This window comes from Perca fluviatilis, chromosome 6 (genome assembly GCF_010015445.1).
Source record: "Perca fluviatilis chromosome 6, GENO_Pfluv_1.0, whole genome shotgun sequence".
In the NCBI taxonomy this organism is placed as follows: domain Eukaryota; kingdom Metazoa; phylum Chordata; class Actinopteri; order Perciformes; family Percidae; genus Perca; species Perca fluviatilis.
The window spans coordinates 29,036,011-29,055,945 of record NC_053117.1 but is presented as its reverse complement, the minus strand read 5'-3'; the positions used below and the strand labels follow the sequence as shown (position 1 = coordinate 29,055,945).

General features: G+C 38.3%; 3 protein-coding genes across 4 annotated transcripts; 1 reads left to right on the top strand and 2 right to left on the bottom strand.

Annotated features, from left to right (window-relative positions):
* The first annotated feature begins 249 nt into the window (after window positions 1-249).
* On the top strand, window positions 250-6,197 carry LOC120560379 (ras-related protein Rab-27B-like). Its single transcript, XM_039802797.1, has 6 exons — window positions 250-593; window positions 1,420-1,592; window positions 1,695-1,780; window positions 2,820-2,923; window positions 3,112-3,235; window positions 5,156-6,197. The coding sequence occupies exons 2-6, from the start codon at window positions 1,440-1,442 to the stop codon at window positions 5,343-5,345; spliced, it is 657 nt and encodes a 218-aa protein (XP_039658731.1). The 5' UTR covers window positions 250-593; window positions 1,420-1,439; the 3' UTR covers window positions 5,346-6,197.
* Window positions 5,722-14,006, bottom strand: LOC120560378 (sia-alpha-2,3-Gal-beta-1,4-GlcNAc-R:alpha 2,8-sialyltransferase-like). Its single transcript, XM_039802796.1, has 4 exons — window positions 13,480-14,006; window positions 11,605-11,727; window positions 10,491-11,048; window positions 5,722-9,872 (listed from the first exon to the last, which is right to left on the bottom strand). The coding sequence occupies exons 1-4, from the start codon at window positions 13,635-13,637 to the stop codon at window positions 9,590-9,592; spliced, it is 1,122 nt and encodes a 373-aa protein (XP_039658730.1). The 5' UTR covers window positions 13,638-14,006; the 3' UTR covers window positions 5,722-9,589.
* Window positions 14,007-15,116: 1,110 nt separating this feature from the next.
* On the bottom strand, window positions 15,117-19,931 carry LOC120560871 (cyclin-G2-like). 2 transcript variants are annotated; one of them, XM_039803751.1, is made up of 8 exons: window positions 19,782-19,931; window positions 19,073-19,196; window positions 18,821-18,958; window positions 18,405-18,655; window positions 18,187-18,265; window positions 17,994-18,092; window positions 17,351-17,553; window positions 15,476-16,465 (listed from the first exon to the last, which is right to left on the bottom strand). In XM_039803751.1, exons 2-8 carry the CDS (start codon window positions 19,193-19,195, stop codon window positions 16,354-16,356), a joined length of 1,005 nt encoding a protein of 334 aa, XP_039659685.1. In that variant the 5' UTR covers window position 19,196; window positions 19,782-19,931; the 3' UTR covers window positions 15,476-16,353. The 2 variants fall into 2 exon arrangements, with proteins under 2 accessions (XP_039659684.1, XP_039659685.1); XM_039803750.1 differs by lacking the exon at window positions 19,782-19,931 and having other exon boundaries at window positions 15,117-16,465; window positions 19,073-19,762.
* Between the last annotated feature and the right edge of the window lie 4 nt (window positions 19,932-19,935).

Genomic DNA, 19,935 nt, shown 5'->3' with positions numbered 1-19,935 from the left:
TAAGTTTTCATTGCTGTTGATTATAATATATTGGATATATGTTTATAAAACTTAATAATGATTTAAAAACCTCTACAAACTGCTTGGTTTTTCTGTGCCTTGAACATAATGTGTGAAATCCCCTTTTACCTGAAGCGACCTTATAATGTTACCATTTGTAAACAAAGCTAAAACTAAATTCCAAAATCTTTAGGCGGCCTTAATTAAGTCTTTAGCTTTCAGGTTTATTGTTTTCATATTGTTTTTCACTTTTGTTGAGAGAAGGAGGATTACTTTTCTTAGCCTCAAGAAGTAAAGCCCCTGATCCTTGGTTGGACGATTTTCACTGAAATCCACAGAGGCTCACATTATTTGTCGACATCCAGTTTTCAAAGAGCCTTTTTTTCCCCTTATGTAAAATACCGGAAAAACACAAGGTCTGTAAGCACAGCCCCACTTGGTTCTTGCTGGCTTGAAACTCCTCCTTGGATCACATGTAAGAAGGGGGGAAAGGTTCAGGATGTGCCATCGCATCATGATAGCGATTATTTTATTCAATCAGGACGAGTTGGGCGACATCTGAATGGGCGTTGGCACTTCCTGCAGATAGACTGGTAAGATATATTACTTTTTGTTGTCATTGGACCTGTGAAACTATCAGTGGGTATTTGAGGAAATCACCAAAATACTTTTTGATGGTGTTTTTGTCAGATCAGGACAGAGAATGCTGCAGGTTAAAGGGCTGATTACTCAGCGTCTCCTCACTCTTCTGATTGCAAAGAATCTAATACCATTAGTCATGCACTTGGGAAATGACTCTAGATTTAATGGTGGGATCCCTTGTCCTGTCACAGCTGTGGTGGGGGAATCTGAGTTGACCATACATTTTTCCTGAATGCAATTGTGGATATGCTAAAGAAAATAAATGGAATTGTTCAGGTTTGTTTTGGCCCATGGGAGATCTCAACCATCTCTTGCATAACCAAATCTGATTTCCCACCCTGTCTTTATTGGCCTGTCAGAACTGCGAGTGTCGCCGAAGCATTGCAGTGACCTGAGTGGCGTCATGCAGTGTTGAGCTGTCTGCCAGTAGCCCTAGTAAAGAGTTCTGTCTGCCAAATAGGCTGTGTTTTTCACTCAGCAAAGTTTGAACACTCTGGCAAGACATTTGACTGCTCATGCGGAAGCCAACTCCAGTCATGTGCTAGCCCCTCTTTGATCAAAGCCTAATGAGTCGGGAGTTATGACGTCCCGATAAGTCTGCGTGATGGTTATGGTCCTGCGCCCTCAAACTGCAGCTTAGGTGGAACTATTTCACCTTTCTTTTCTAGTTTACTCACTCTTCAAGTGTTGTGCATGTGCAAGCTTGCTCTAAACTCATATGGTTCATGATCTATCAAACCAGCATAGCAGTGTACTGTGAGTTCAACTCTGTGGCAGGTTGAGCACTTAGCTGCACAATGGCTGACTGGGAGTATGACTATCTGATCAAGCTGCTGGCACTCGGCGACTCAGGGGTGGGAAAGACCACCTACCTCTACAGGTACACCGACAACAAGTTTAACCGCAAGTTCACAACAACAGTGGGCATCGACTTCAGGGAAAAGAGAGTGGTAAGTGATGCTTGGTATGTTTAGGTGCAGACATACAAGGATAATTTTTGACTCAAAATATATGTAACCCAGTTCAGAGGTTTGTTCTGTGGTTTGGTTCAGATGTACACAGGGAAAGGTGCTGATGGGGCAACTGAGAGAAACTTCAACATCCACCTTCAGCTTTGGGACACAGCGGGACAAGAGAGGTAAAACTAACACTGATGTTCACAATATACTTAACATTTAGACATGTTCATTTAAAACCTCAAATTTCTGGCTTTTGCGACTCCTGGTGGTAATCCCAAAACGGCAATGTACGCTGTTGCTCCCCACCACCAACACATCTAAACTTGGGGACACTGAGAATAAATAAATGGACTGAAAGCAAGTTACTTATTGACCAGCATTGGCACATTTTTCTAAAACCAAAAACTATTACCATCAAAATAATTTGAAAAATCCTACAATCCCACCGACTGATTGTAGCTCTGTTGATATGATCTGTTTGGAGGATGCGTTCCACACGTGCAGTAGATCGCCATGCTACCACTTATAGCAGAGTAGCTGCGTGGATATGTCCGGATATGTCCGGACAAGTCCGTGCGGTCACAACAAATTGGCTCTACGTGGACGTCCGCACAGAACCTACACGTACAGCTTCTGATGATGTCATTTACATTACGTGGATCCTCGCTCACTCGCAGACGCAGACAGTATAATTTGGGCTTAAAGTAGACATGCTCATTTCCATGTCCATACTTGTATTTTGGGTTTCTACTAGAACATGTTTATATAAATGTTTATATACATTAATGTTCAAAAAAACACATTATTTTTCTCATTCTGTCTGCCTGCATATAGCTACTGTATATTGACCCTCTGTCTGAAATGCTCCTTTTTAGCACCAGTCTCTTTAAGGGCCCCTCCTGAAAAATCCCAGTCTGATGTGATTGGTCACCAAAGTAATTACAGATCGGGGGGAACATGAATGTTTTGGTCACCCAAGTAATTACAGTTCCTCCTGAGGGGAACATGAACGTCTGTACCAAATTGCATGGCAATGGATCCAAAGGTTGCTAAGAAATTTCACTCAAAACCACAAATCTCAACCTCATGGGAGCAATAGAAGAAAAGTTTCTGGGGTCACCAAAATCTGTAGGATTCATCTTCTAAGGAACATGAATGTCTGTATACAATTTCATGACGCATGGGAGCTTTATCCTGTAAAACAAATCTGTTTTTCAGGTTCCGCAGCCTCACCACAGCTTTCTTCAGAGACGCCATGGGCTTCCTGCTGATGTTCGACCTGACCAATCAGCAAAGTTTCCTCAACGTCAGGAACTGGATGAGTATGTGTCATCTCAGCAGCATTGCTCTGCTTCGGATCAATACTAGATCAGTGCTCTCTCTTGATGCCACTAAGATTGAGATGCAAAGTTGAGAGAGTTGAGAAACTAAACTAACAGAGTTTAAAGTTTGCTCATGCGTGTCTATTTGCATTACATGGGTTTAAATGACTTCCTCTGTGTTGGTTCAGGTCAGCTACAGGCCAACGCGTACTGTGATAGTCCAGACATCGTGTTGGTGGGCACCAAGGCAGACCTCCAGGATGTGAGGGATGTTAACGGCAGACAGGCCAGAGATCTGGCAGACAGATACGGGTAAGGCTTTACATACTATAGGATGTACCAAAGTACAAAGTACTACTGTTTGTTAGTTATAGCACATGTTAATGGTGGTTTGTGAGGCTGTGTGAAGTGCACATGTAGTTTAGAATTTCCTCTTTTTCTCTTTGGGAGCCCTCTGTGCATTTGCTTTGCAGCACAAGAAAACAGTTAATCAGACTCTGTGTATTGGAAAAAAGGAATCAAATTCAAAGCAGAGGTAGATTTTGAGCCACTTTATACACAACACCTGGTTTGCCACTTACTCCACACATGGGGGCAAAAAAAAACAATCATTTTATAAGAGAGGATTTAAGGCTCACTCATTGATTTAACATGTTTTATTTACACATGTATTATCTTGTAGGTCAAACAGACTAAAACATTGTATATAAATATATCAGCAGAAGTTTTCACATTTGTATTCAAAACATGTATACAATTTGAATACACATATTCACACACATTATAGAAGAGTTTGAGTTCCTGATAAAAACAGACTTTGACTTTGTTTCTTAACTAAATCAGAATTTTTTAATTGTCCAGTTTTCCAGTTCAGCATTGTTTAATGCCCAAAAGCTCCTCAATTTTTTTTTTTTTTTAGTCTCATCTGATATTATACAAAATATAATTGTTTTATTTACTATTTTTTGGACCAATTGAATTAATCCATTAATCAAGAAAATAATTAAGATCACAGATTGTGCCTTTAACTAGTCTGGTTTGGTCTGTTTGGTTAGTTTCAACTTTTTTTATGTTGATTCACCTTGTGTTTGTCACATGTTATAATATTTGAGACTTTTTTCCCCATGATTTCAAGTGTAAAATGAATAGTAACATTACTTTGTTTTTACAATATTTTCATAACCAAGCACTACAATAGGTTTGCTTTGACTCTTTCACCAGTACACAACAGGGTGGTGCTAGTGAGCTGTTTTCAAACTGTTTCCAAACTGTGTGTCAAGGCCAAATACTGATTAGTTGTAGCTCTTCATGCCTATAAAATAAAGAGAAAAACACTTTTGTTTGCACTACTCAGGCCTAGTAGACATAGGCAAACTGTGACAAGGGTTACAAGTACATTCTACTCTTTTAGTAGTCAAAAGGTTGTAAAATATCGATTTAGCAGCAACACAAACACACAACATGGTCACTAAATGTCAGCTTATGTTTTGTCCATGCCAAGGCAAGGCAACTTTATTTATATAGCACATTTTAGCAACAAGGCAATTCAAAATGCTTTACATAAAACTTTAAAAAGCAATTAAAAACATTCATTAAAGAGAATAGAAAAGCACATTCATTGCTTCATAAACCAACAGTAGTATTTTAAAATCAAGTCTTTGAGAGACAGAAAGCCAGTGTATAACCTCAGAACTGGAGTGGTGTGATCCACTGTCTTGGTCTTATTGAGGACTCGAGGAACAGCATTTAGAATCAGCTGCTGTCTTTTTGACTTTTTAGGGAGACCTTTCAAGACACTGTTACAGTAGTTAAGTCTACTGAAGATAAAAGCATGGACAAGGTTTTCCAAATCCTGTTGAGACATAAGTCCTTAATATATTCTCAAGGTGTTAGTAGGCTGACTTTGTAATTGTCTTCATGTGGCTGTTGAAATTCAGGTCTGAGTCCATGACTACACCAAATATTTATGGCTTTGTCTGCGGTATTTCAATTTGCCAATTGAAGTTGAGCGCTGACTATTAATACTACTTACTCTTTGCCTTCAAAAACAACCAGAACTTTCTTCAATTAAACAAATTGAATAAAGTTCTGGCACATCCAATCATTGATTTGTTTCATGCGCTTACTCTGTGTATTAGACCATAGTCTCCTGGTGATCAGGTTATGTAAACGTGTGTGTCGTCTGCATCTGAGCCAATGGAAGCATCTATCTCCACTCTCCGTTCTCGTCAGAATCCCCTACTTTGAGACAAGTGCAGTGACGGGTGTTGATGTGGACCAGGCAGTGACCACCCTGCTGGACCTGGTGATGAAGAGGATGGAGCAGAACACTCACGGAGGCCAAAGCTCTGAACCCAACGGCAGCCCCATTGTCAGCCATGAGGTGGAGGAGGCTCCTGTCAGGAGGAGGTGCGCCTGCTGATGTCACCACCAGCAGCCACTCTTTTCACGTTTGCCCTAAATAACGCTGCATTTTTAAAATGCTACTGTTTTCTGGAGATGGACTAGGGTGCCTGCTAGGTGAGAGGACCAATTGCGATCTTAAATATCTAAAATATAAGATACTTGGGAGGAAATCTGGCCCAATATTGTAATTACAGTGTGAATTCCTCTCTTAACATTTGCTGTCTGTGATGTTATTTATTCACAGCCTTTGCATTGTAAGAGTGAGAAAGAGGAGATAGAAGGGTAAAAGAATTCAAAAATGTATATAGTAAATTAATACAGGTATTGTTGTAAAGACAAAGACACAAGTGGTTATGATTCAGCAAAAAGAAGACTAATTTATCATATTCAAATGGGTTATATCAGAGAAAAATACTGTTTTTATTTTACACATTGAGGCATTGATGGAAGGAATATGCAGGCACATAACATATATTTATCATGGAGTATAATCAAAAAACATTTAAGACATGGTTATATTTCTTATGTAGATGATAATTTTTGTTAGAACAACCAAGATAGCAAAGTCACTTACATGATTTATGACTTTTTTACGACATGTACATAAGCAGCCAAAGTTTTTAATGCAAGTTGCCATGCAGATCGAACACAAGTACAAGAATGTTAAAGGGTTGTTGGAACAAATCCTGTATAGTGCTGCATTTGGAATAAAGACATTGTATGTTTAGGTTTAGGTTATGTAATGCACAAAAAGCTATACTGTTATTCTGACTGAAAATACAATCCTCACAGACTTTGTTAGCATCATTATTGTTTACACACATTCTACACATTGATTTTGATTTCATTAAAAGAGGAACTTATCCTTGTCCTGCATTCATGTCAGTGGATTTATCAAACTAATCGATCTATAGGAGGACATTCATGGAGTCACAAATAAATTTACTTTGGCTGAAGCCAAAAAAAAAAAGCAAAACGTTTTAAAAGGATTTTTGTGCCACAAAATGTGATATTCAACATCAAAAAAGGGATACTCCATTTCTCATACAATAATAGTCGTCGTTAGTTGTCATACAGCTTTCAAAATCCTAACTCCGTCTGTATCAAGCTAACATTTCTCCTTTGCGCATGGTCTTTGGTGTAACTACACAACATTCCTAAGGGACCACAGAAATTATCCTTAAATGTACACATCTATGACATCAATTAAATTGCCTAAAATTCAAACTTTTTCATCAGATATGTGATTTCATGGTGGTGACTGCACTGTGATTTGGAGACGAGACACAAAAGTTAACCATCTGAAATATTCATCTTGTGTAAAGGACACTGACAAAAAGAAACGCTTTGTGTGGGACGGGATGCCGGGCAAAGGCCTACCACGCTAAATCTGAAGGAGCACAAAAGCACACGCTACTATCTGGTAAGTGTGAATGGCTGCATTGCTCTGTTTTATAAACCTCAGCCAGAGTTTGCAACAAGGAGCACATTACAGAGTCATGAGACGAGTCATGTGGCCAGCATTCAATTCCCCATATCCACTAGACTGCAGTCTGGCATGACGGGGTGGATTGTTTTTGAGAACCCATGGTTATCTACAATTACAAAAAATAAAGCTTGTTCATTTTTAACTTGATCTGTAGAGGTTTGGTCCCATGTGGAATATTTTAGGGTTCTTCTTGTTAGCCTTGAAACGTCTCATACAAAGACACTGGTGATAGTCTTAAGGAATACACCATTAGGAATACACACAAATGCAAAGAACTACATTTTTACCCCACAACAATCTTCAAAAAGGTTGTATAAAACTAGCCTAACAGATTTGTTAGTGCCTCACATGCAATGTCATTTAAATGGATCATGCTCTTCATACTAGATGCAGTAAGTCATATAACATTCATTCATTCTCTGTTTTATGTCACAAATATTGGAATTAATATGGTTACATGATGAATAAATAACTAACCCTCCCATTGTCAACAAAAGCTCTATAATACATACTGTATTCTCTTGCTTAGTACTTTTTTTATAATTTAAATAGTGGTAAACCTCAGGATCAAACAAAATATTGTATTTCCTGATGTTTTTCGCCACGCTAGTGCCGCAATTTAGGTCACAAGATGGTCTGGTACCCTCTGGTTCTTGGTTAGAATTGTAAAATTGTCTCTTCCTTTTGTTTTCTGGAGCTGGTTGCAGCTCTTCGTAAATTCAAACTTAGTTTGTTTATTAAATAAATAAATAATTATTTTTCATTACACCAACTAGTTGGTTGGTTATATATGACCTGTTTAGATTTAAGAGTAAAAAAGATTATATTGAATTTGACAAATCTGAACTGTGCAAAAATGTAAACTTGGGATATTTTAAATTGCACTTCACAAAAATACCTCAAATTACAAAATGATATGCCAATAACGTTTAATGACTGAATCATAATAAGTTAGCATAAACAGATATCTGCCAATTGTGCTAAACTGCATGAATACTACTAGCTTCATGAATACTACTCGCTTAATTTAACATATAAAACATATTTAAAAGGACTGGCAGTTGTTTCCCGCACTAAAACCTTAACCTTTGGAAGTTAGCCTATGTTACAGCCTACATTAATTACTTTACTAGCTAAGATATTTGATTTAAAGGAATACGTTGACAGTTTGGGAAATACACTACTTTGCTTACTTGCGAAAGTTAGTTAAGAAGATCGACACCGCTCTCATGTCTGTATGTTGAGTATGAAACTGGAGCCAGCAGCCGGTTAGCTTAGCTTAGCTTGGCATATGAACTGGAAACTGAGGAAACAGCTAATCTGGCTCTGTCTGAAGATAACAAAATACGGAACCCCAAAAGCTCCGAATTCAAACTTTATATCTCGTTTGTTTAATTCGTACAAAAGAAGCGTGTAAAAAGCGAGTTTATGGGTAGCCGGAGCAGTGACTTCCTGACATCTTTTCATCACCGCAAAGTTGCAAACCTGATTTTAAAACTAGCTCGTAGTTAATTATGATGCACAAACTCAGTAATGGATTTACGAATAGCCGGTGCAACCTAAGCCCCAGTTTGTGACTCATGTTTTGATATTACATTTGACTTACAGAACTAAGCATGTGATTTTCTGAAAAAAAACAATAATCAGAAGATTGTTCAACAAAACCTAACACTGTTCTGAAGGTATTTCCAGAATCCTCAAAGACTCTCAAGAAATGTCCTTGCTCAATTTGTACTTTCTATTATTTAAAAATTTCACAAAGAAATAACGTGTTTGAATTTTTCTCATGTTGTAAAAGATCAAGGAGATTTTTGCAATAGCAACCTGGGAAACGGACTAAATATTTTTTAAACCAGATGGTTAGAAGAGGCTTTGAGGATTCAGGAAATACCTTGGTGTTGGTGAACAACATTTGGGTATTTTTTTCGTTTCGGAAAATCAAAGTTTGTGTGAGTTGAATGTAGCCACTAGTGTGGCTATAGACTTGTAGTCTTGTTGGAAGATATTTTTAAATGTCTTATAGTCTCCGAACCTAATGTAGGTCAATACCACTTTCTATAATTCAGCATTTTAATGACAACACACTATCCATTGTCCATGAATTTATGGCTTATTGTTGTAATGTCAAATATTATTCAAAAAATTTTAAGAATCAACAAAATTTGAAGTGGACAGTTACACTGTCTACAGGTACAGTCTTGTAAACAAATACCATTTTCCAGAGCAGTGCCGATTGTCTGACACCTCATGGGGGGGGCAAAAAGGCCTGAAACAGGAACTGCTCCTCTCTTGAGGCATCAAATTTGATTACATAAACACTGATCTAACTCCTTCCCTGAGATTAGGCAGTGATTTCTGTCTACAGAATCAGTATACTGTTGTTAAAAGGCGATTATTCAATCAATGCTGTGTTAAACACAACTGGACGATTCGACTATTTGTTTTGAATCCCCCTGCAAACTCCAGTTAAAATAGTTTGAGCTGTTTAGCCACGGCCGGCAGCCATGCACAGGACAGTAATGGAAGCAACCGAGCAGCGTAAAACGTCCTAACTGTGTAGTGCTGAAGACAACAATATACCGGATAAATGAGTAACAACGCTGTGATAAGTCTGTGACATTTTCATGTAAAATTACAGCAGGATGTGAGTGTGTGTTTTGTCGTAAATTGCCTTAGCACTTCTCATGCATTGTGGGTCACAGCAGACGTTTGAGCTGAGCAGATGTATCTGGGTCTCTGAAGTTACCTCTTAAAAACCCTCCATCGTATGTCTAAGAGCAGTGGGTCAGGCTGAGTTTAATCACGCCTTCTCTATGCAGCTTGTAGAGCAACTTGAACTCGCTGGGCAGCTGGTGGGTCTCCTGCCACTTGGTGGTGAATTTGGTCCCTTTCTTGTCGTAGTAGTGGTAAGGCAGATCCTTGCCCGAGTTGGGGTCCCAGCCGAAGGGCCAGAAGCCGTAGAGATGGATCTCGTCGCACATGGCGGAGGCCAGCGTGTACATTAGGATCCCAGTGCTGAGACGTTTGGGGGAGAGGTTTTTAGTCTTCCAGTATCTGTGAGGGAGAAAAGACAAGTCAGTCATCCAAAAATCAGAAATGTTTAATTTCAAAATACCTCTAAAAGTAGAATACCAGGATTAATCCTTCATTCCCCTAACCCCCATAATCCCACTTTCCTTATGACTATGCAGCGGTGGAAACAACAACAAAGTACATTTACTCAAGTACTGTGCTTAAGTGCAAATTACTTGTACTTTATTTGAGTATTTACATATTTAGCAATGTTATACTCCACTACATTTCATAGAGAAATATTGTACTTTTTACTCCACAACAGCTTTGATTACTTTTCAGATTTCAATTGAATTTTTTTTTTTTAATTTTTTTTTTATGATGTGTTTTTTTTTTTTTTTTTAATTTTTTTTTTAAAAAAAAAAAGTTTAAAGGGTTGAGAAAAAAAAAAAAAAAAAAAAAGGGAATGAAAAAAAAAAAACCCAAAATAAAAAAAAAAAAAAAAAAAATTGTTGAAAAAGTATTTTACATTTTGCTGATACTTACATAGCCTACTTTTACTTTTTATTTCCAAAGTCGCGGCCCTGATCATACTTTCCAGTTAGCTTTATAAGTCACGTCAGTTGAAAAAAATCTGAACTATCAGATCAACACTCTTACTTGTTGACATCGTGCATGATGTTTCCCGGCCAGGCCAGTTCGATCTTCAGTTGTTTCTTGTGCTCCACAAAGAAGTCCACCAGGGTCCTGGTTACTGTCGCTGAGGTATGAAGGAAGAAGGCAGGGATCCACAGGATGGCTCCCTCCAGTTTCTTCAGGTTGAGGAAGAAATTATTCCTGTCTTGAATGGTCAGCAGGTTATTGTAGTACCTCTCCAGGATGCTGGGGTTAAAGGTGGTCAGGTTGGTCTTCTTGCCCACGTCCTTGGAGTAGAACTCCGTTGGGGCGAAGTTGCAGCGGAAGACAAAGTCGGCCTGGTCGATCTCTGGGCCACAATGGCTTCCCGTCAGGATGCCGCTGTTGCCCACCACGGCACACATGCTGTAATGCTTGTTGTGGATGGGAGAGGTGTCTGGGAGCAGTGATTTCAAGTTGTTGCTGATGGAGAAGACGTACTTGTGGCTGGAGTAGTCAAAGTGCATCAGCTGGCCAACACGCACACTGTTCTTTGTGAGGGAGAAGTTGGTGGGAATGTCGATGTAGCTGAAGATATCTTTCCTGAAAAGAGAAAAACACTTACTCAGTTAAGTAAGCAATATCACAATGTATAATATGTTGCAAGTAAAAGTCCTGCACTGGGCACTATTATGTACTATATTATTATTCATGCATTAATACAAAAGCAGGATTTTACTGTTGTAAATGCTTGAGGTGCACATAATTTTGAACTATTTTGTATCAGACTGCAACTGATGATGATCTTCATTATAGAATAATCTGTTGATAATTTTCTTCATGAAACAATTGATTGTTTGGTTTGTAAAAATTAAAAAAAAAAAATAGTGTGAAATGATGTCACATTTAAGCAAAGTGACACCTTCCCAATCCTTTGTTTGTCCAACCAACAGTCAAAATCTCAATTATTAAAAACGTGTTAAAATTATTAAAAGGAAAAGCATTTTCTGTCGTCTAATCGTTTCAGCTGTACTTGTTAGTTTGATTTATAACAAACCATTATATTTTTTAAGATCTTCGTACGTTTCTCAATTTGTAAAGTAACTAAAGTTATCAAATAAAAGTAGTGGAAAGAAGAAAGAAAATTAACATCGCTCACCTCTGCTGATAAAAAGCCGTCTTGTTGAACCTCCATTTGGACGGTTTTCCCTGGAGCTCCTCATTCAGGGCGTTAGTTAAGGGGATGAAGGAGGGGTCCAGGAAATTCATGGCAAACTGAGACCTGAGAACAACAATCATGAGAAATTTAATTCTGAGACACCCTGGTGATCCATGTGCAAACTACTCATTTGTTTTTGTTTGTTCTTGTCTTATAGGGAGATAAAGGTATTCAGATGGTTTTCTTAAACAAGAGATCCACACACATCTGTTTGGTTTTTATGAGAAGGCAAGGAGTTATCATAAAGCCACCAAAAAGTGTTAATGTTGGCCATTGTCAGGTTCTCTTTGGAAATCATCTGATTCTGAGTCTCCATGTTTTGAAAAATTGTTAAATGAAATGCTTTTTAAAATTCAAATGCAGCAGCCAGTGGAAACCTGAAACAATTTTCAAATATTAGATTATAGACCATTAATAACAAGAACTTTTGGGTTGCCAGGTTGTGGAAAATTCCTTTGACTGGTTGGACCGTTTGACCACTTATACCTTCTGGGAAAGAGCTGCACTGGATCTGCACCAAAATCCATTTATCGACGGTTTCATTTACAGTCTGACATTTACAACTGCAGATTAGATGGATTAAAAAACCCTTTCTTAATGACATATGGGCAATGGGTTACCGACATTTATAACTGCATTATTGACACCTGCCAATTAACAATCTATAAAGCCTAATGTTACAACATATAAACATTTTGTCAGAAAGTGGAACCCATTCTCTATTTAAATGTATTTTTCAGATGAGGAATTCATGTTTTAGCTTTATAAAGGGTGGAGGGGGGGCTAATGTTCACTAATTTACATACATTTAGGGTAGTTCAGCCTTTGAATGCATCTTATTTATAAGATGACAGTGGTGGAAGAATTATTCAGATATTCTACTTAAGTAAAAGTAAAAATGCCATGGTGTAAAAATACTCTTGTTTTTTTTTATTACAAATCAAAGTCATGCATTTAAAATGTTACTTCTGTTGAACTACATAAGTATTATCAGCAAAATGTACTTAATGTATCAAAATTAGAGTACTCATTATGCAGAATAGCTCATTTTACAGTGATGATTCTGTTTTTATTAACACTAACACTGTACATATTAGAGCATTGTAATGTTGTAGTTTGTCAATATGGAGCCAATTCCAGACACTTTATATACTACTGGGTAGATTAGTAGTATTGTACTGCATAAAATCATAGGCTATATCATATGTTATTTTTTATAATGAAAGTAACTATAAAAGTAAAATAAATGTAGAGGTGTAAAAAGTACAATATTTCCCTCTGAAATGTGAGCATTACCTCTCAATTGCATTAAGCGCAATACTTGGGTAAATGTACATTCCACCAATTTAAGCAGCATTATATGTTTGATATTATGTAAAATATTGATCTTCAAACTAAAAAGTTAACTACAACTGTAAAATGAATGTAGCGGTGTAAAAAGTAGGCTACAATACGTTCCCTGAAATGTAGTGAGCCAGTGGGCTACCTCATAATTGTACTTCAGCACAGTACCTGAATAAATGTAGCACCACTGTGAAGCACAACAATTGGATGTGATGTTGCTGATGATGCAAACGTTTACAATACAAGTACTTCACGACATGCATCGCCCATGGCAACAACATCAGCACCTCGGACAGCTCACTGTTTGTTTAACTGACAAGGAGGCATTCGGCCCAAATGTAAGTGAAAGTGATGTGTTGAGCTTGTGCCTCACATCCAGGTTGTTATCGTGCAAACAAGGCCTGTCTCTGTGTTTATGTTGACGACAGTGCTTATCTGCATCACATCAACTAAACCATAATTATCACTCACCGAAATCCTGCGTGGAACATAATCCTCGGACCTCCCATGTAATATTTAGAGGAGGTGAAGAGGCTGTCTTTTCTCAGGGACACATAGCTGATGAGCGACAGTATGAGCACAGCGACGCACAGAATAACCAAACCCAGGGCCTTGGCGATGCGGACCATCTTGGGAGCGTTTTCATTCCCTGTATGTAGCTGCAGCGAGGCGTTGGCCTATGTTGTCATCGCCGGGTCTGCACGCTGCCTGTCTGCAAGATACAGACAAACTGGCTCTCATGGGCTCATATAATCGTATAAAATGGACGGCTGGTGGTGCTAGTCGGCTGCATGGTGAAGATGCCGCGACTCGGTCCGCTCTCATTCCTCCTGACTGCTTCTTGCTGCTGCTGCTGCTGCTGCTGCTTCACACTCCGCTGCGACTCCCCTCCAGGCAGCCGGTTTAATCATGGAGATGGAGCAGAAATGCGTGTCAACACAGGCAGCCAGCTAAAAGACAAGCCCCGTCCACCAGCAGCAGCACAATCACAACCACCTCCACCCTCTCTCTCTCTCACACACACACACGCACGCACACACACACGCACACACACATACATACACACACACATACACGCACGCACGCACACACACACACACACAGAGCCAGGCTTCTCCGCAGCTCCCAGCATAAAGGAAAGCTTGTCCAATAATTAAATTGAATGGGGGAGGAAAGATCTCCCAGTCAAATAATCTAATGTGTACCCTCTGATCTCTAATATAAGGCATTACTCAAGAAAATATGATGTACTTGTACTGGAATTGAGTATTTCCATTTAAAACTATATTCTTCTACTCCATGACATATCTGTGGCAATTATTGTACTTTTTACTCCACTAACTTTAGTTACTTTGCAGAATTAGATTTTGAATACAAAATATAATCAACAAAGAAATGTATTATTATAGTTTAAGATATAAGACTTTATTGATCCCCAGGGAGGAGCAGTATCTAAACAATGTAAATGTGCCTTACCTTTACCAGTGGCAACATTAAAGTAGGCCTAATGAACACGTGAATGCATCAATAAGTATGATGCAATAATATATATACATTATCCTGAAATGGGCCATTCTGCATGGTGAGTACTATCACTTTTGGTACTTCAAGTTTGATGCTAATACTTTTGTAATTTGTGAATGCAGGACTTTTACTAGTAACAAAGTATTTCCACACTGTGGTATTGCTATACTTTTGCTTATAAGTAGATCTGAGTCATTCTTCCACCACTGATTTTGATTGAATTTGAGGTACTTGTAGCCTACTTTACTTAAGTAATTACAATCTATGGAAGGAAAGGAATGCTGTACTTTATACTTCACTACATGGTCTACAGCTAGTTACTAGTTAGATTGTAGATTTAGATTTTTAACATAAAATTAAATCAAGTAAATTATGATGTATTCATAATTTTATAAACTAAGCTAGAGCAGTGCATAAAGTAGTTCAAATTAGCTCAACGTTTACTAGTAGCAACATTAAAATGATTTAAACATCAATGAACATCAATAATTATAATTCAATAATATAATAAATATTCTGAAATGGGCAATTCTGCATATTGAATACTTATGCTTATATGTAAGTATATTTTGCTGATAACAGCCTTCTTTTAAAATTTTAATACAATACTTTCACTTTACACTTATGGTATTGCTAACCTAGAGTACTTCTTCCATCATACAAAACAAGATCCAGAACACATAACTAATGCAGGACTCCTGAGGGTTTCATGCACGGATTTCCATCACTTAAGAATGTGTTTCTCACGGCCATGTTTGTTGTTTAAGTAATTCTTAACACGTATATTTTTATGGAATAAAAGTCCGCTGATGTTACAGTTCTTCGGTATATGTCATTTAAACCACTCAAATGAACCAGAATAAATCAGTGTTTCAGGCTGGTCTCAAAGAGTCAACGTACATGATCAATGACAATACTCTTCTTGACCCATACTGATCGCTGGTCAGACAGAATTCAGTTTAAATACAAGTGTGAACATTAAAAATAACTTTAGGCAACGCCCTAGTCCACCACTGGTGGACAATTCAAAAACAAGTGAACTGAAACAGAAAACAATGTGGTAGATAAAAAGATTTTTTTTAATTATTTGGAAGGATTAATTCTGACCCTTCCAACATCCACATTATTTCCAAATACAACACACATTATGTAGCATTCACAAAACGTAAAATTTTTTTACATGTTATATACATTTTTTTTAAACGTTTTTTTTACAGTAAGCTTATTTTGGTAAACAGACAAAATCCATTCATAATCACATATTTCAATGTATCCATGCATATACAGTCTGATAATTTCACACAACAATGTCCTATATGTCACATTAGGATTGTGTACATACGTATAACATACGCTTGCAGAATACTGTCTATATGTATGGTACGGAGTATAAAAACAGGTTTTAAAAAAAAGATTGAGGATGTGCTAGTGTGTTAGCTGGTACTATTCAACAGTGAGCATACCTCACGACTGACATACACAAGTTCTAGGTTGTGCTTCACTGCTTTTCCTGGAATGTGCCGGCTCGGACACAAACGAACCCAAAGAGGACATCTTGGAAGAAGATATTCAGAAGCATTGCCATCAAGCTGCCAAGATATTGCAATTTTCCATTTTGCATTTATAAGATATGTTGTTTTTTTTAACATTAAAGAGACAGACAGTAAACTGAATCAACAGGCACTTGATTGAAACCTGTCACTTGTGGTACCTATACAGTGGTAAAACAAGTGAAACAGGTTTTCTCAGAAACACGGTGACCACCCTAAATCAGATCAGGGGACAAATACACATCTGTCCTTTCTGCACAATGAGGACTCGTCACTTTTTGCGATTGAGAAAGGCGGAGGGGAAGAAGGCTCCTTCGCCGTCACTTCCTGGCGAGCCGCATGGGCTGTCTTCTCCACAGCTCATGTCCTCACAGGAGTCCTCACTAGGAGAGAATGGAAGGCTTAATACTCTGTGCTTCAGGGTGGAGCTGAAACAATTAGCTGATTTATCGATAACTGAACAGACATGTTGTATATGTATGTCTTGAGAAAAGAACCTTAGTGTTTTTGGCTTGGTGACAGTTAAAAAAAAACACAAAGCCTGTGTTACAAACAGGAAGTATGGAGTTTAAAAGATGTGGCTTTTTACAGGCAGGGTCTAATGAATAGATGCCTTTGAACAGTGTTTTTAGCGCATGACTCATACTAGAAACTAAGAGTCAGGGTACAGTATGTCAGCGCCTGCAGCTTCAATTTGACCATTCTTTTAAAAAGTCTACCTCTTGTGAGTCCCCCAACTTAATAGAAGTGCAGTACAACATTTCTGGAATGCCCATTTAATCTGCAACAATTTTGCTAATTGATTAAGGCAATATCAAGCATTAATTGATTGTTTTTTGGATGGTTGATGGGACGAAACAAAACAACTTGGGTTCTGGGAAACTGGGATGGACAGACTAAAAGATTGATCTAAAAGAGACTAAAAGATTGATCCAAAGAATAATTGATAGATCAATCAATGAAGAAAGTAATTGTTAGTTGCAACGCTAGTTCAGAGTGATACCAACTAAGGCAATAAGGCCAGAGTGATACATTAAATTGTAGCAAATTAAGTCTTCTCCAGTACTCATTTAACCATTGCTGTATCCAGTTCAACTCTAAAATGAAACGATTTTTCTGAGTCATGAATTTGAGGACTTCAGCAGACTTAAGACATAGTCAATTGCCATTCAGTTATGACCACTTTGTCAATATCTATCCATCACAGCACAGTTTATTCAGTCAGGCGAATTTCAGCATGAAAGAAATGGAAAAACTGGACTATTAACCTCTCACTCTCATCCCAGCTCCCCTCAGGAATAGTTGGCAGGCCAGGCACACTGAAGTGATTGGCCTGAAGATTCTGTGCCGTTCTCCTGGAAACGATCCAAACAAGCTTTTTGTTGTCTGGTTTATTACATTCGCTTGAGCAGTATTCAGTCATGCATTGGGCCACAAGTTCCTTCCAGTGGAGCAACTCGCTGTCGCTGATCTGTGAAGAAGACGAACAGGAAACATCTGAAGACAAAAATAGTCTTAAAATATGCTGCCATCAACAAGTGTTTTTGCACATACTATATGTGCACGTGGTCGTGTAGTGACATTGTTGTGACACATTGTACAATTTCAACACAAGTATTAATAATACAAAGCAGATATGTGTAAGAAATTATGGAAATGGAGGAGTAAAGAAACAGAACTTTAGCATATTAGCCACAAGTAAATGCTGCTCAATATTATAGTATCAATGGTAAACTGAATATCTTTCGGTTTTAGACAATTGGTTGGACAAAACAAGATATTTGAAAACACAACCATGGTCTTTAATAACTTGTGGTGGCCATTTTTCAAAACATGCAGACATTTTATAGAGCAAACAATATTGATTAATTGAAAAAACAATCAGTTGTTGTAGCCTTACTCTTTTTATACCTTTAGGTGTCTTTGGAATTGCTGTACAATCTTCAACAAGGTGATGGACTGGAGGGCTTCAAACTCTTGAGCAATGAGGGACAGCGCCAGCACTGATGGCTGTGAAGGAGAAAAACAGCAGATTAATAAATCCCATGACTCAGAGTGTGAATGCTGCTATGCTGTGAAATTTTCGCCTGAGAACAAGCCTTACTTTTGCTTTAGAGAAAACAAGCCGGCATAAGCAGGCTTTTAGCTGGGCTTCCAGTCTCCCAATGCTTGGGATCTCCTCCCTTAAAATATAGAGGGAGCGGAATGTGATCCGCCAGTACAAAGCTCATAAAGCAGAATCAATTTGACCAACTCAATGCAAATTGGAGCAATGCGTCAGCAATAGCAACAAGAGTAAGCAAATTAAAATAAAATGTTTACCTTCTAGCAGATAGGGATGTAAAGGCTGAGTAGTAGAGGTGTAGAAAGGTTAAGGCTGTCACTGTTTTGGGCTCCACACTGAGCTTCTCTGAGATGATCTTCTCCATACGACACAGGTCTGACACAGTGAACTTGCTTTGGCTGATGCGGATGAGTTCACGCGTAGGTGAGACATTGTTCTCTTCCTCGACCATTTTCGCTGCAATGTGAAGACAGCAGACTCCAATACAAGGCAAGTGTTTGGGCTGCACCTGACATAATGACACAACAGTGATAAGTGTGAGTCAATATCCCATGATTCAAAGTCAAACAAGGACACTGTGGTCGTGTTTTCTTTTTACTAGTGATAGAAATGTGATATAAGGCATGCAAAGTTCTAACTTGAAACAACATGTTATACTTTGTTAAATTCCTACCTTCATAATGGAGAGGAATCTATCAAGCAAATTGACAGCTTGAACAAACGTTTGTGTGCTGTATCCAAAGAAACTGGTCAGGCCCCACAGTTCTTCCACTCTGGTGTCTCTGCATTTTGCAGACACTCCACTGTGATTCTGAAAAGAAACCACGATATATTAGATAGACATCACTGGGAACAGAGTATATTTTTAGCAGTCCCATGAGCCTTCGCAGACAGCCACAAATGTCAAAGTGGGTCAGTGGGTAACCTCTGTGGAAGCCGACTCCATCAGCTTCAGGCCAGCCTCTCTGGGAAGAAAGTTGTACTCGTTTGCACGACATGACTTTAACTCTTTCAAGAGCAAGCTGTCAATGGCTTGAAGATCCCTCATCCTGGAAAACAACATATTTAAATGGCTCTGCATTGCATGCAAACAAAAGGTCACAACAACTGTTTCCCCAAGTAGAGCGAGGGGGGCTTACAAATGTTGTCTCCAAAACCACACCTACTGGGTGTCACATATCAGTGGAAGATCCCCCCCACCGCTCAAAAACTACACATTCCTGAACCTATTTAATCATAACACAGTTGTTACAATACACTGATTAATGTCAATACTGTACAAAAATATGCTTAAGCAAAAATAATTAAACACTCACAAAAGCAAAGTTAATGTAGTCTGGGCTAGCTTTAAAGTGACGTTAGCTAAATGTTTACTGAACAGAAATTAGGTCACCCAAGTTAATCATTCATAACAGGTTTACTATAAACCTTATAACATTTCATAAGAGGTTGAATTAATAGATGTAACTAGGCTTTTAACTGTATTCGCCTCTTGAAATATACGTTCGGGGTAAACAACAACTAGCTATAAATGCCAAAAAGCTGCAGACGTCACAAATTTAATGTAAATAGCTAACTAACTTAGCTAACGTTAGCTTGCTAGGCTAGCGTAAATCCACAAACCGTCGTCTTACCTTGTCAAGAAGCTGCCGACGTGCAGGATAATAATAGCGCTGCAACTTAATTACACTTTTCAGTTCTTCATGTTTCCATTTTGATTATGATGATGGTCGGAATATGTTAAAAACAAAATCCTTGATCCCTGCTGAAAAAAGAGAGGGTCCGCCC

Excerpts from the sequence above, each read along its gene's own strand:
- LOC120560379 (XM_039802797.1), top strand. The coding sequence starts at position 1,440 with ATGGCTGACTGGGAGTATGACTATCTGATCAAGCTGCTGGCACTCGGC. Across the intron at positions 1,593-1,694 it reads ACTTCAGGGAAAAGAGAGTG|ATGTACACAGGGAAAGGTGC; the intron begins GTAAGTGATGCT and ends GGTTTGGTTCAG. Across the intron at positions 2,924-3,111 it reads CAACGTCAGGAACTGGATGA|GTCAGCTACAGGCCAACGCG; the intron begins GTATGTGTCATC and ends GTGTTGGTTCAG.
- LOC120560378 (XM_039802796.1), bottom strand. The coding sequence starts at position 13,637 with ATGGTCCGCATCGCCAAGGCCCTGGGTTTGGTTATTCTGTGCGTCGCT. Across the intron at positions 11,728-13,479 it reads ATGTTCCACGCAGGATTTCG|GTCTCAGTTTGCCATGAATT; the intron begins GTGAGTGATAAT and ends TGTTGTTCTCAG. Across the intron at positions 9,873-10,490 it reads ATCATGCACGATGTCAACAA|ATACTGGAAGACTAAAAACC; the intron begins GTAAGAGTGTTG and ends TCTCCCTCACAG.
- LOC120560871 (XM_039803750.1), bottom strand. The coding sequence starts at position 19,228 with ATGCAGAGCCATTTAAATATGTTGTTTTCCAGGATGAGGGATCTTCAA. Across the intron at positions 18,093-18,186 it reads TTGTTTTCTCTAAAGCAAAA|CCATCAGTGCTGGCGCTGTC; the intron begins GTAAGGCTTGTT and ends TCTCCTTCACAG. Across the intron at positions 16,466-17,350 it reads AGCTGGGATGAGAGTGAGAG|TGAGGACTCCTGTGAGGACA; the intron begins GTTAATAGTCCA and ends ATTCTCTCCTAG.